The sequence below is a fragment of the Mya arenaria genome, chromosome 13 (genome assembly GCF_026914265.1).
Source record: "Mya arenaria isolate MELC-2E11 chromosome 13, ASM2691426v1".
Taxonomy (NCBI): Eukaryota; Metazoa; Mollusca; class Bivalvia; order Myida; family Myidae; genus Mya; species Mya arenaria.
The window spans coordinates 19,196,920-19,210,201 of NC_069134.1; the positions used below are offsets into that span (position 1 = coordinate 19,196,920).

At 33.6% G+C, this 13,282-nt stretch overlaps 1 protein-coding gene across 12 annotated transcripts in view; it reads left to right on the plus strand.

Annotated features, from left to right (window-relative positions):
• Positions 1-12,562, plus strand: part of LOC128213054 (band 4.1-like protein 3) — a 55,895-nt gene extending 43,333 nt beyond the window's left edge. For 9 of the 12 annotated variants that reach the window (XM_052918543.1, XM_052918539.1, XM_052918540.1 and 6 more), the window contains 11 exons: positions 1,119-1,280; positions 1,788-1,949; positions 4,295-4,456; positions 4,782-4,943; positions 5,302-5,463; positions 5,899-6,000; positions 6,294-6,452; positions 6,912-7,115; positions 9,012-9,104; positions 9,479-9,597; positions 10,418-12,562. In XM_052918543.1, the coding sequence (XP_052774503.1) occupies positions 1,119-1,280; positions 1,788-1,949; positions 4,295-4,456; positions 4,782-4,943; positions 5,302-5,463; positions 5,899-6,000; positions 6,294-6,452; positions 6,912-7,115; positions 9,012-9,104; positions 9,479-9,586 (1,476 nt within the window). In that variant the 3' untranslated portion in view covers positions 9,587-9,597; positions 10,418-12,562. Of the gene's footprint in view, positions 1-1,118; positions 1,281-1,787; positions 1,950-4,294; positions 4,457-4,781; positions 4,944-5,301; positions 5,464-5,898; positions 6,001-6,293; positions 6,453-6,911; positions 7,116-7,748; positions 8,974-9,011; positions 9,105-9,478; positions 9,598-10,417 lie in introns of those variants that run through there. The other 3 variants (XM_052918541.1, XM_052918545.1, XM_052918544.1) reach the window with 3 other exon arrangements.
• Positions 12,563-13,282: the final 720 nt, after the last annotated feature.

Here is a 13,282-nt window from a genome sequence, read left to right on the forward strand (position 1 = left end):
CTGTAGGAGAATGCTGTATCTATATTGTGCTCCATCCAGTTTGAACCTGTCATTTATACAGCAGTAGCTTTACCCAATATTGTTTTATTGACATACTTTTTGTTCTCGTTAACAAAGGATGAAAGCCTCCAAAAGGTTGTTTCCCATCATAGCATGAATTTACTTGATTGTCTGTGATTTGTGGAGCCTTAAAGAATATTGCTGCTGATGAGATGTTGAATGGATATTTTAATAATTGTATTTTGACAGTTTTTGTTTGTTGTTTGATCAGTTTGACTAAAAGCATTTCAGGATGCTTGTGATATCATGAAAGCATTAACTATTGTGGTTGTTTGATGTTTGTACATTCCGTTGTCCATCTCGTGCATAAAAGTATCAGTTTTGATAGAATCATAGCCATTTTAGTGGTAAAAAATTATTGAAATTGTTTAATTCTTTTAAGAATCAATGTGAGGAAGTTAATGCATATAAATACAAGTAAGGAAAATTTAAGTCATCCCGAAGTGAATGCTTTCATGGTATATAAATATTGATGATTACTTGTTTTATAAGGCAGCCGTTGCCTACCATGACAGCATGACACGACCATGTGGTTAAGGCTTAACAGAATCTTGACATTATAGTTTTTTGTAAGTTCTGTAGGTTTATTGTAAGTTCTGTAGAACTGACATGAATGTGTTTTGTTTTATTTTATAGATATGTTTTATCGAGTGCATGAACAACATGGTATAATTTGTGAACTAACAAGTTCTACATGTAACAGGAATTAGAATTTTTATTTTTAGTCAGTATCTGTTGTGTACTCTTAAAGTTGTTGTACAATTTAATACAAAAATTTACTTTTTTGCAGATTTAATTCAAATTATATAAATTAGAGAAAAAATTCAGGAGGTTACTGTTTAAAAGTGCCTTCATTAAAAAGCATTGGAGGTCAAGGTCATTGGACTTTTAAAGTTTCTTTCATTGAGCATTTGGCCACATAAGGCCTGATTTTATTTTAGTTATTGACATAGTTGTGATGGTGTATGGAATGATTCATGAACATTGTTCTGTGCTGGAATATCTTGGTTGTCTTGCAAGTGTGTATATTTTATTCTAACTCTGAACCTACATTTCAGTGCAAGGAAGAATTTACGCAGTTGCTACGGGAAACAGATGACATAACGAGTACAACACAATTTGACGATGTGCGCATACAGATTGCCAACGACCCACGCTACATTAATGTACCCAGTGAAGAGAAACGGCAGCAGTGGTTCGATGAATATGTACAAGACTTGGTGAGTCTGACAGACAACAGGAACACTAAGATTTGTCATGATGATACTGAAATGTATTCATAATTGTTGTGTTATTATAATTGGATGTAGGCGTTGATAATTACGGAGTTTCTTGAACAAAAGAATCTGTTAAATCCAGGGGATGTGCATGTTTTTTTGTCTCATAGCTATGCATATTCAAATCAGGGTGGCATGGCATCATATCAATAAAATAAATGTCTAGTTCAGCCTAAGTCCACTTGGCTGGTCCTTCCATGGAGTATGAAAAATGACCAATTATGGCAGTACTTGAAATTAATGAGAATCACATTTCCCTTGCTCAGCAAGCTTCGACTATCATCAGAATTTGAAACACTGATATATTTGTGTTAGTATTTGATTGATATGATTTGTAGCTATATTGTGAAAATTCTTGAAAATGTATTTGTATAATTGTTTGTGTACGTAAATGGTCAGTATTATGTGAAGACAACATGGTGATAAATTGAAATTTGATTGTGGTTTTAGATCAAGTCTGACTTCATGCGCCTTTTGAGGGAGACACCTGCCATTTACAGCCAGTCTACATGGCCAGAGGCTCGAGTGGAGATTGACCGAGACCCACGGTTTGATGCTGTACCCAACGAGGAACTACGGGAGAAATGGTTCGATGAATACATTCAAGGACTAGTGAGTGAACCATAGAAATTATTATTATTTGTTAATGTTGGTTGCCTTACAGTTGTAAATACTGTAAATCACTGTGTATAGGACGCTAGCATGGATAGGACGCAGGCAAAAGTTTCGAGAACTTAATACCACTAATTCCATAGATAGGACGCAGTGAAAAAATGTCATAATTGGCAGGCACCATACTTTTGTTTTTGACAAATTTTATTAAATCGTGAAATTGGCTTAGGTAATTTAAAAGAACATAAATAATAAACTGTATTGAAATAACAATAGTACAAGTGGTATAAAGCACATAAATAGTTAATTGCAGGACTGTATAACATAATCAATAAACAACAATTTCACTCCGTTATCCCGATTTCGTGTGGTAAAATGGGAAGATTAATACTGTTAAGACAACAGTTTGTGCTGTGGTATAGTTAGGCAGTGGCTGTAAGGCAGAGAGAGTTTTTCACACCTTCACACAATAACAGTGCACAATGATGCCACTTCACATGATGCATGTCTGTAAAAAAAAAATATGCAGAATCATACTATGTAAAACTATCATACAATTTCGAAACATTAAAATAATTTACTATGTAATTTGTTCTCAACTGCTGATGTCAATGTACCTGATTTTCTACTGCCAATAGAACTAAATCCATCAATCAATGTGAGTAACGTCCCTTTGAAGTGAAATGTAAACAATCAGGTATCTTCCGTTTATTTTCCTTATAAAGCAATTGCCAGAAATGGAATTCAAAAAACAAATCTAAAAAGCCTAATACTATAGATAAGATGCATGCATTTTTTTTTTGGCAATTCTTTGGGAAAAAATGCGTCCTATACACAGTGATTTACTTTAATTAACGCGATGAGTTCCAACAGTGATGTATTGAACTAGTGTGACAATTAATGATATGCAATGTTGTTGTTGTTGTTTTATTTGTACTGTCAGTGTTAAGTTAAAACCTTGTAGACTGAATTTTAGGAGAAGGCTTATTTCTGAAGTAACGTGTCTTTTGTAACTGAAACTTTCACTGGGTTTGAATGCCTTTTCCATTGATATTTGTGGTCCAGTTCTTTTTTAGTTATTTTTAAAAATGTTAATAAAATGAACAAATCATGTTTTACATATTGCATGTACAATATGATAAGTTTTTAAAAAGATAAAATCTTAGGAAATATATAGAGCAAGTGTTTGAAAAACTGTCATGATTTGCTAACAAACCCTCCGACACTTCATTAAAGGGAAAACTCAACTTTGATGCTTACAAAATTCAAAGTAGTCTTTCTCAGGTATGAAAAATTAGAGAAATCCTTCAAATTTACCAGATATGCTTTTACTCTAGCTTCCCTTTTCTTGCCGCTGTTTGATATTCTTAAAAGTGAGCTTATTTATAGCAGCACATCTATAACAGTTGCTGAAACTAAGATTGATGCAGTTGATTGGTTATAATCAGAATTATTATTAGACGTGACATAACAAACCTTCCAGAGCTGCAGATAACTTTTTACTAAAAGTGTATTGAAAGCTCATACATTATTCTGTAAAGTGTAATGTACACCTTGGTTTCATTTAAAAAAGTGTAATTGTGATTGTTAAAATCTACTGGCACATTGAAGTGCAAACATGCATATACTTTACATACAAGACAGGCTTGATCTTAAAAGCAGAACATAATCGACTAAAAACACCTCACAGCGCTAACTTCCCTTTGCATTATACTGTCCTCGAAATGGTCGTAAATTGATACTTGTAACAGTACACCCTTAGTACCAATTGTATTCATATGTACCAATATGAACAGACCTGTGTTTGATTTTATATAAATCGCATAAAGCATACTTATGTCAATTACGACATAAATTTAGATACAGTCACTGTTGGCCATGTACATACAGCGTGTTGTATGCCAGGTACATACAGCGTGTCGCATGCCAGGTACATACAGCGTGTCGTATGCCAGGTACATACAGCGTGTCGTATGCCAGGTACATACAGCGTGTCGTATGCCAGGTACATACAGCGTGTCGTATGCCAGGTACATACAGCGTGTCGTATGCCAGGTACATACAGTGTGTCGTATGCCAGGTACATACAGCGTGTCGTATGCCAGGTACATACAGCGTGTCGTATGCCTTGTACATACAGTGTGTTGTCCCTATCATTCACGTCACGATGCACAAAGAGTTTAATGTATCACTAGCAATTGTCAGTGTTTTTTCCAAACGATGATTTTTGAAGCTTAAACAAAATTGAGACCTCCATGTTTGTATATAATGGTGAAATGTTTAGAGTATTAATAATGATCATAATTATTTCCTCAGTGAGTAAACCATTTCCTGTCTTGTTTCAGTTGAAATCTGACTACATGCAGCTGTTGAAGGATACACCAGCAGTGGACAGCCAATCCCGGTTTGAGGAGGTGCGAGATTACATTGCGTACGACCCCCGCTACCAGGCCGTCCCCACAGATGAACTGCGCAGGGATTGGTTCAATGAATTTGTGCAGAACTTGGTATGTTAACATGCTACATTTGTATGGAAGCAGGTTTTAGGGATACATACCATTGCTTTGAAGAAATTATGATGTTTTAGTACATTTTCATTCGAAAATGGTGGTTTGATTTCCATCTGAAAATTCCGTTAGGCTAAGTCTATCAAAAAGTATTTTCTAGTATTTTTTTTAACACACTTTTAAACAAAACTGTATGCAGTGAGAACAGGTTTTAACATTATCAGCCAGATTTGATAACTTTTGAGTGGAGACAAAAAATCAACAAAACTGTGGTCTTCGGGATGTATTATATACAAAAATATAAATCCATTACATTGTTTCACAGAAAAAGGACGAGTTTCTGCAGTTGTTGGAAGACACGCCATCTATCACGAGTTATTCACGCTACCCTGACGTGAAAGAGGATATCGCACATGATCCACGCTTCCAGAATGTTGACACTGAGGAACAACGTGAGCAGTACTTCAGTGAATATACCACCGCCCTTGTAAGTCATCAATTACCATGGCAAAATTTAAATTTTAAAACATTTGATCTCTTTTTTATCCCTTCTGTTGTTGTTCAGTCAATTTTAGCAAGAGAGCTTAGTTGCATGCTCAAGTTGTTTATGTGCACAGAATTTGTGTTGATTGAAGCATTTGGCTTTACTAAGGGAAAAATATTTATTCATTTACAATTGCAGACCAAAATGTAACTCCAAAAAACTCCAGAGTTATTTTATACAGTTTAGCATGTGCACACATTTGATATTTGATTTTACAAAATACCTAGTATGTTTTCCTAAGTAAATGATTCATTGTATTTTAATACATTGCCATCAACATTCTCCTCAATTATTCCTACAGAAAAAGGCTGGCTACATGCAGTTGTTACGAGACACACCAGATATCAGCTACACGACAACATGGCAACAGGCCAGGCCTTTCATCGAGACTGATCCACGCTACCACGCTGTAGACTCAGATCTCCAGAGGCTAAAGTGGTTAAATGAACACAAAAACAATCTCGTATGTTTAACTATCTTCGTCTATACTTGTGTTTTTTATATTGTTTATCAACACTTATGTAGTCGCTTATTGATCTTTGTTATTATCTATTGTGTGTGATGTCAACGTCTTTCTATTTGTCATATAAGAAAATGTTTGTTGGTTTTGAATTGATAAATAGCTGGAGTTTCACTTTAGAAATGTTTTCTGACTTAGCATATGAGATTTGATTTAGAATTCAGTCCCTTTATTTACTTAACAGAAGGATATTTCTCTATGCTCAAATATTTCTCTATGCTCAAATTAAATAAAGTAAGGGTTTAAAAATGAAATGTTGCTTTATTAAATTTATTTGGATGCAATACTTGCCAAAGAGCATTGTCTATCATAATAATGTGATGGTTTACTTCAAAAATCATTTAAATCAATGTTTGAATAGAACTATTTTGGTTTCAGGCTGGCCGTGGTTATGCAGGAATGGACTTTAGTTTGAGGGCTGGGGGTTATAAGTCCATCGACAGGAAGCAGGAGTTCTTGCCCCTTAATGAGCCTGAAGTGGTATGTTTTATTCAGTTGCTACAATGGCTAGTCTAGGTGACCATGTGTGCTTAAAAGGGGAATAGTTAAAACAGCTCATATTTAGAACAAATCACAAATGCAGGATTAAACGCTGCTTTATTCTTACAGTTTTATAACTATTAAGTTGGTAAACAATTATTTGAATCAACTCTTTGGAAAGTCAGCATTTAAATAATCAAAATAGATGAAAATTATTTCTAGGTCTGTTATTGTGAATTGTAATGATTTTCACTGTTTTTTTGTATTCTTGGAATTATATTGTATAACTTCAGGCTACGAAGAAACCGATGCCTTTCTTCCAAAGTACCGCAGAAACAGATGTAGATGCTTTCGGACGGAAGAAAGTGCCCCCACCGGTTGCCAAGAAACCCCGAGCACTGAGTGGTTACGATTCTGAGGAAGATCGCCTTATGAACATGAACAATGGCGTGGTAAGGCATTGTGTAATAATATCTTTAAACTAACCCCATTTACTGTGTAAGCATTGGAAATTAATGGTTGATGTATCATGTTGAAGGATATATTTGCATACAGGTATGTCATGTGATCTGCAATATTTGTGAAGGAAATACTAAGATTGTTTTTATGTTGCATTTTAAGACTTAATATTGAGAGCTTTGAATAGGTCACTTGAACATTATATAAGCATGTTTGTTTGTTTTAAAAGGTTCATGAAGAGGTAACTTGATATATTCACAATAAAGTACATGTATCTTGTACTAACTGATCCTCTCTCTCTCGTGTACTGTGTTAGTTTTCACTGGAGTTGTCAATAGGAGTAATAAAATAGGTCTTCCTACATAAACTTAAGCAAAGGATAGCGTGCATTATGTCATAGAAATAGCATAAGGTCTCACAGCAGAATTTAGAAAGTTGAGTACAATTTTTAGCCCGTTACTGTGGCAACGGAAACATTCAAGTACAACCCGGATATTAACGATGTGCCACGCTCCACGTCAAAAATTCCCATCGTGGAGACGAAGACGCACAAGGTAACCTACGAGAAGGACGGCGTGCCTTACGAAACTGAAGAGAGCATTCTCGTCAGTGCTCATTCCATAACGACAAAAACACAGACTATTGATACTACCACAGTAAGCAGTGTATAGCATGTTACTCGTTTCTTTTGCAAGCTTGTTCACTAGAAAATCAGAGTTCTCCCTGTCTTGTTTATACATCCAACCAGTCTGCAATTTTAACCAATCTGCAATGTTAATCGGTCTGCAAATTTTTCTCCTAAATTGTTTGTTTTTCCCGTGTATATTTAACTCCAGCGTAGCACTTAAACCACGTAGATGTATACTTGTTTAATGATTTTTATTTCAAAGACAAACATTGCAGTAATTTTGTAGAATACATGATTGTTTAATTTAGAGTGTTGATTGTATAGCAAACAACTAGAATATATAATTATACAAATCAGGGCTGTCTTATAGGGCTAGAACATTTCTTCCTTTGTTTGTGGTTCGATTCATGATTGATATTAATAGTCTTGTTGTGAATTAACCAATAACCAAATGAAATTCTGGTATTGTGATATTTTCATAGCTAGACTAGTGTAATACCAAGAAATATCCTATTGGATGGATTTAAATTTTTGTATTTACAAATCAACAATACCAGGGTGTGACTGCAGTGTGTATTGTAACATCACAAGCACGTTTGAGTGACCATCACAGTAATTTTGTTGTGATTTTCACCCTGTCGTTTACATGTTCACATTCCAGCATTCAGGGAGTAGTAACTAAATCAAGCTTGTCAAAGAAACTGTGCTATACTCAGGAATGATACAAATACTTAAAAAAAAATACAATCTTTTGCTTGTAATTTCTTTATCTTTTGAACGCAGAGAATGGTGTAACAAGCTTTCAGCATGTGTAACTCGAGCTCTTTCAAGTTGAGTATTTGTAGTTATGGAATGAGATGATTATATCGCTGCCTTGTTGTTAACGGATTGAAGGTTTGCATGAAACACCTTGTTTTTTTCTGTTGTCAATACATTTTTCTAAGTTTCCAGTGAAAACTAACATGTGTATGTACTTATGCTTTAGAGAGCCTTTCATGTACATGTAGCTATTTCTTGTTTTATATTATATAGCTCTCTTTGACTTTGAATATATCTAAACACTTTTCTGTATTGGCTATAATGTGAAATGATCAAATTGTTCACAAGTTAAGTACAGAGATATTGTAAAAATTGTTTCTCTTTTGACGGCATTATATAGCACTAGGTACATGTAAGCACTTGCTGAATGTCTAAATCTTTTAAATGCTTTTGCACAGTTTTTACAGATTGCTACAATACAATTTTCATGCATTAATTTATAGTTTTTGTTAATTTTTGGTTGATAAGGCACAGCTCTGCAACCGAATGAGTTGTTTAGTAAAGCAAACATAAACAATAACTATCATAGTGTTGGCTTGGATGTCTCTATACTAGCAGGCATGCATGCACAAATTACTGAGTAATCATCTTAATAAGACCAATGATGACTAAATGGAATTTTGACGGTCATTTTTGTCAAATGCTTTCTCAATGGTTAAACCAGAATCAGCCTTACCATTCATTTGGTGTAGACATGATGTTAACACTACTTTTTCTAAATAAATTTCATTTATATTTTGTACAATATGTATAAGTTAGCCAGAAATTGTCTTGTAAACTTGCTTTGTAACATTAAAAGAACAAGCCTGACAATAATGCAATTTTAAGATTGCAGGCCTTGATAAGAAGGAAGATAACTCAGGCTTGTTCTTTTGTCCATAATTTGCAATAATAAATTAGTATGCTCTTATAAAAAAAAACTTATTTAATTTGATCAATTCATTTGTTAAAAAAGGCTTTGTTTATTGCAACAAATATTTTTCTCTTTATTTTTGTAGTAACATTTGAAACAGTAATTGTAAATCCTTTTCTATTTTTTTTTAATTTGGATTATCTGTTATATTAATTATATTTCAATTACAAGAAGAGATCGTGTTTGTTACAGTACAAAACAGAGCGTGACGGTGTCGTGGAGACACGGGTGGAGAGGAAGATCACCGTGACAACAGACGAGGATGATGGCATCGACCATGATGCTGTAAGTGTCAAACATGAAATGAACACTATAAATCATTCCCATTTCCATTTACAATATGAAGTATTATGTCAAGTTATTATGTCAGGATACATAATAAGCATATGATGTGGTTTATATGCATTGCTGTCTGCATCACACTTGTCCACATACTCGAACCTTGGCCATAACTCAAAACCTTCTCAATATGTTTGAATGAAACTTGGTACTTTTTTTGTTAGAGATAATACACACCATGTACATCAAGTTCGGCTTAAATGATTATTGAGTTATGCCCCTTGTTTACTGTAAATTATGCACTTGTTGGGATAAGCTCCCTGGCTGTGGCTTTATGTAATGTTATGGAAATCTTTACTGTTATGCATGTTTATTTTCAGTTGTTGAGGGCAGCCATAGAAGAAGTAACCAACATGAACCCTGACATGTCAGTAGAGAAGATAGAATGTATGCGGCAAATAGAGGAGAAAAGTGAAAGTGTTGTATAGTTGTATCAATTGTAAGTATAAGGCAGGAAACATTTACATTGATTTGTATGTTAAATAACATTTAGCTTAGGCCTAAAAAAAAAAATATGTCTGTTTCGGGTAACCCGACCCTACCTATAAAAATGCGCCGACCCTAACTATTTTTTTCCGTTTCTGAGCAAAAAAAAAAATCGTTAGCGAATAGAGAGTTACGAAGGGCGGATAAATGCAGATTTTAATCAGAATTATTGTTAATATGATAAAACAAAGTCAGGCAATGACAGTAATGTAGGAAAGACTGCCATGTGCAAGAAAACACTCTGAACTTACAACAGATTTTGAAAAAAAGCAAAAAAAAAAACATCCCTACCTACCCTACCTAGAAATTTTGGGAAGGTTACCCTAAACAAACAATTTTTTTTTTTTGGCCTTACAGAAAATCCTTTTTTACATCCATGTTCATCAATTATCATTGAGAAATGTTTATTAAAAAATGGATATTTCATGTATATAGATGTATATACACACATTTATTGATAATTGTCTATTACTGCATATGTTTGTTTTAAAGGGTTGATGTTTATGTACAAGTTAGTGGTGTTGCTAGGATAAGATAATGCCATCATGGGTTCCCAGTATTACAAACTTACGCAGGTTTAGATTTCTACCTTCTTACATGGGCTCTCACTACTACCCTCAAATCCCTTGCAGTACTTCAAACCCCTTGAATACTGCATACCAAATTGACCTTCACCATCTCTGCATATTTAAAGGGTGGCTATTGGCTCAAACTTAATAAATCCGGGTTTCATTTTAAAATATTTAATATAATGTTACTTTTCTATTTTTCAGAAACTAGTGAATATGAAGATGCAATAGCGAGCCATACACATGTGCTTATGTTATTTGAACACACACAATACCTGACTGTTGTGCAGAAGTCACAATCTACCACTGAGTGCCTGAGAATACCTTGGTCTCACGCGACCTGTGACATCATCAAAGACATCCTTAGAAAGACTTGATGACATCATCAGTGACATCTTAGTTCTGGTGTAATGAAATCATCACTGTCATCCTAGTTCTGATTGGATGACATCATATATGACATCATTGTTCTGGTGTGATGACATCATCAATGAGCATAGTTCTGTATTGAAATTTTAGATTATCGTTGAATTTGAACTGATCAACTTTTCATGCTTTTGTTTCATTACTAAACGATTATTTCGACATACATTAGCATAATATTTCTAACCATTTAAAAATCCATCACAATCATGTTTTACAAAAATACACAATTTTCTGTCATTGTATGCTGTCAGATAAGGCCCTTTCATTTTCTTACAATCATATATATATATATATATATCAATAACTCAATTAATTTAGTATTCTTGGTTTTGCGGTCAGGTTGTCAAATTTAATGTATAATTAGGATTATTTTCACATGCTTATAGATTAAGATAATGTATACAAATATAAATACACTGTGTAACGCATAGTTGTTGTTCATTTTACAGTCAGTGGTGTCTACATTATTGACCGAATTGGTTGTGAATTGCTGTAACCAGTTTTTGTATTGCTTTTTTTGCACGGAACCCTTCCTTCCATTCTATCTGCATATTGCAATAGCTGGCTCAGTTCAATCCATTGTAATTCATTGCAACATTTTGCACAATGTTGGCTGAAGTTGCCGAGTTATAGGAAGTTTGTTATGAAGATATAACAAGTTGCAGTTTGTCGAAGGTGATTGCAAGTGGAGATTGAATGGCATAAGCTTATAAAGGTATAGGTAATATTCAATATTATGCTTTTTAGGTTTTTATTTCATATTTCTCTGAGAAATTAAACTGCTTTTTTATTTTTTGTTTTTAAATTTGATTTTATAGAGTTTTAACGTTTTACATAAACCATGTCCGTAGCTTCGGTGTATTTTGCATAAAACATATATTAAAGTGCTGCTGCTATACAGAAGTCCAAACATGTTTTTATGTATTAAACTGATTATTTGTTGGATTACGTAACGTTATACTCTAATTTGATATCACTATTTAGAAAATATACATCTTTGAAATATATGAATATATATTAAATTTACATCTTTATTTAATCCAAGAGAACCATTCTAATTAAAGCATTATTATTGGACTATTTTGTAATGGTATACTATTATAATGTTGATTTCATATTTCACATACTTCCTCATGTTGGATAAAATACTTACAATAGACCCTTAATTATAATTATTTATTTGTACAGTTCACCTTTTTTCGGTTTCAAGCTACAAGTGTGTATACCCACCTATATGTAGAGATAGTCGACAGATATCTAATAATGGTAAAAAGCTAATCCTTTCTTGTTTATTTGCTCACTTGTGTAATTTTTGTAGTAGATTTGATTAGCTTCTTAGTAAAGAGCATGGTGCAGGTTTCATTCAATGTCGAGGAAATAACTTGGAAACTGATACTTCAAAAATACCATAAAATAATAAAAGAACTTTGGCATATTTCAAATCTGTCAATATAATCACAGAAATTTTTCAACAATCATAAAATATTAGATGTATCCTAAATGTTTAATGTTCCTTTAAAGCCATGTTCCTGTCGTAATTCCTTGAACAGACTATAGCACCTAGTTCTTCACAGTAAATAGTTTAGGCTTGGAAGAGAGACATGTTTAGTCCGGTTGTTGCTAATATGTTTGTTCTTTATATTGAATTAATCCTTGCAAAGGATTCGTAATTGTTGTTCCTATAAACCTGTATAATATTATCAGGAAAAGAAAGGTTGATGTCCGGGGACAAGAAGTTGTAAAAAGAATTTGCAGTGTTTCTAGCATAGATCACATCGCTCTTCTTGTCTTTGTAAACCATCCATTTTTCTGTGCAAATAATGTTGACAATATTTCATGATATAATGTATGTTATTTTGAATTATAAATTCTTTCATGCTTAGAATGCATAGCTATAATTTTAATAAAATATTGAACTGTAAATATCTTGTATATTATACCCCGTCCTGCCTGTATTAAGCGTTCCGCCTGTATTAAGCGTCCCGCCTGTATTAAGCGTGTCCTAGACATGAGTGTGTAACTGTTGAGGAATTGCGATGAAACATGTCATGGAAACCTCCATGGAGGGAGAAACACACATTACATATGTGCTCTCTTGCCCAAAGGTCAAGGTCAGAGTTTAAGTTTGATAAAGTAACATAAATTGTGAATGGTATTTCAACCTAGCGTTATAATTTTAACTCCGACGGGGATTTGATCCTAAAGAAATTTGTTCTCTTTTGGTTAATGTTATGTACAGTCTCAATGATTCAGCCTGAAAATAGTCATTATGCAGTCCGAAGTGTGATCAGAACAAATCTATCACTGACTTTAAGGGATTCAATCAAACTTCTTGATAGTGCTGGTGTATAGTACAAAACATTTATGCTCTCGGCCGCACTTGGATGTGTAAATAACCAATCGGGATTTCTAACAACATTATTTGTATCTTATTCTTTTGATTGGATTTTAGTTAAGGTTCACAAAAATTGAATATAACTTATTTGAAGACATTGGTGTTCACAGTTTGTAGGTCAATGTCATATTGTAAGTTCTGGGGCGAAATTTCAGAAGCATCTTAAGTTAAAATTTTACCTTTTCCTTAAATTCAACAAATTACTTAACTGTTACATTTCACTGGAAGAAAAAGTTATGCTTATTGTA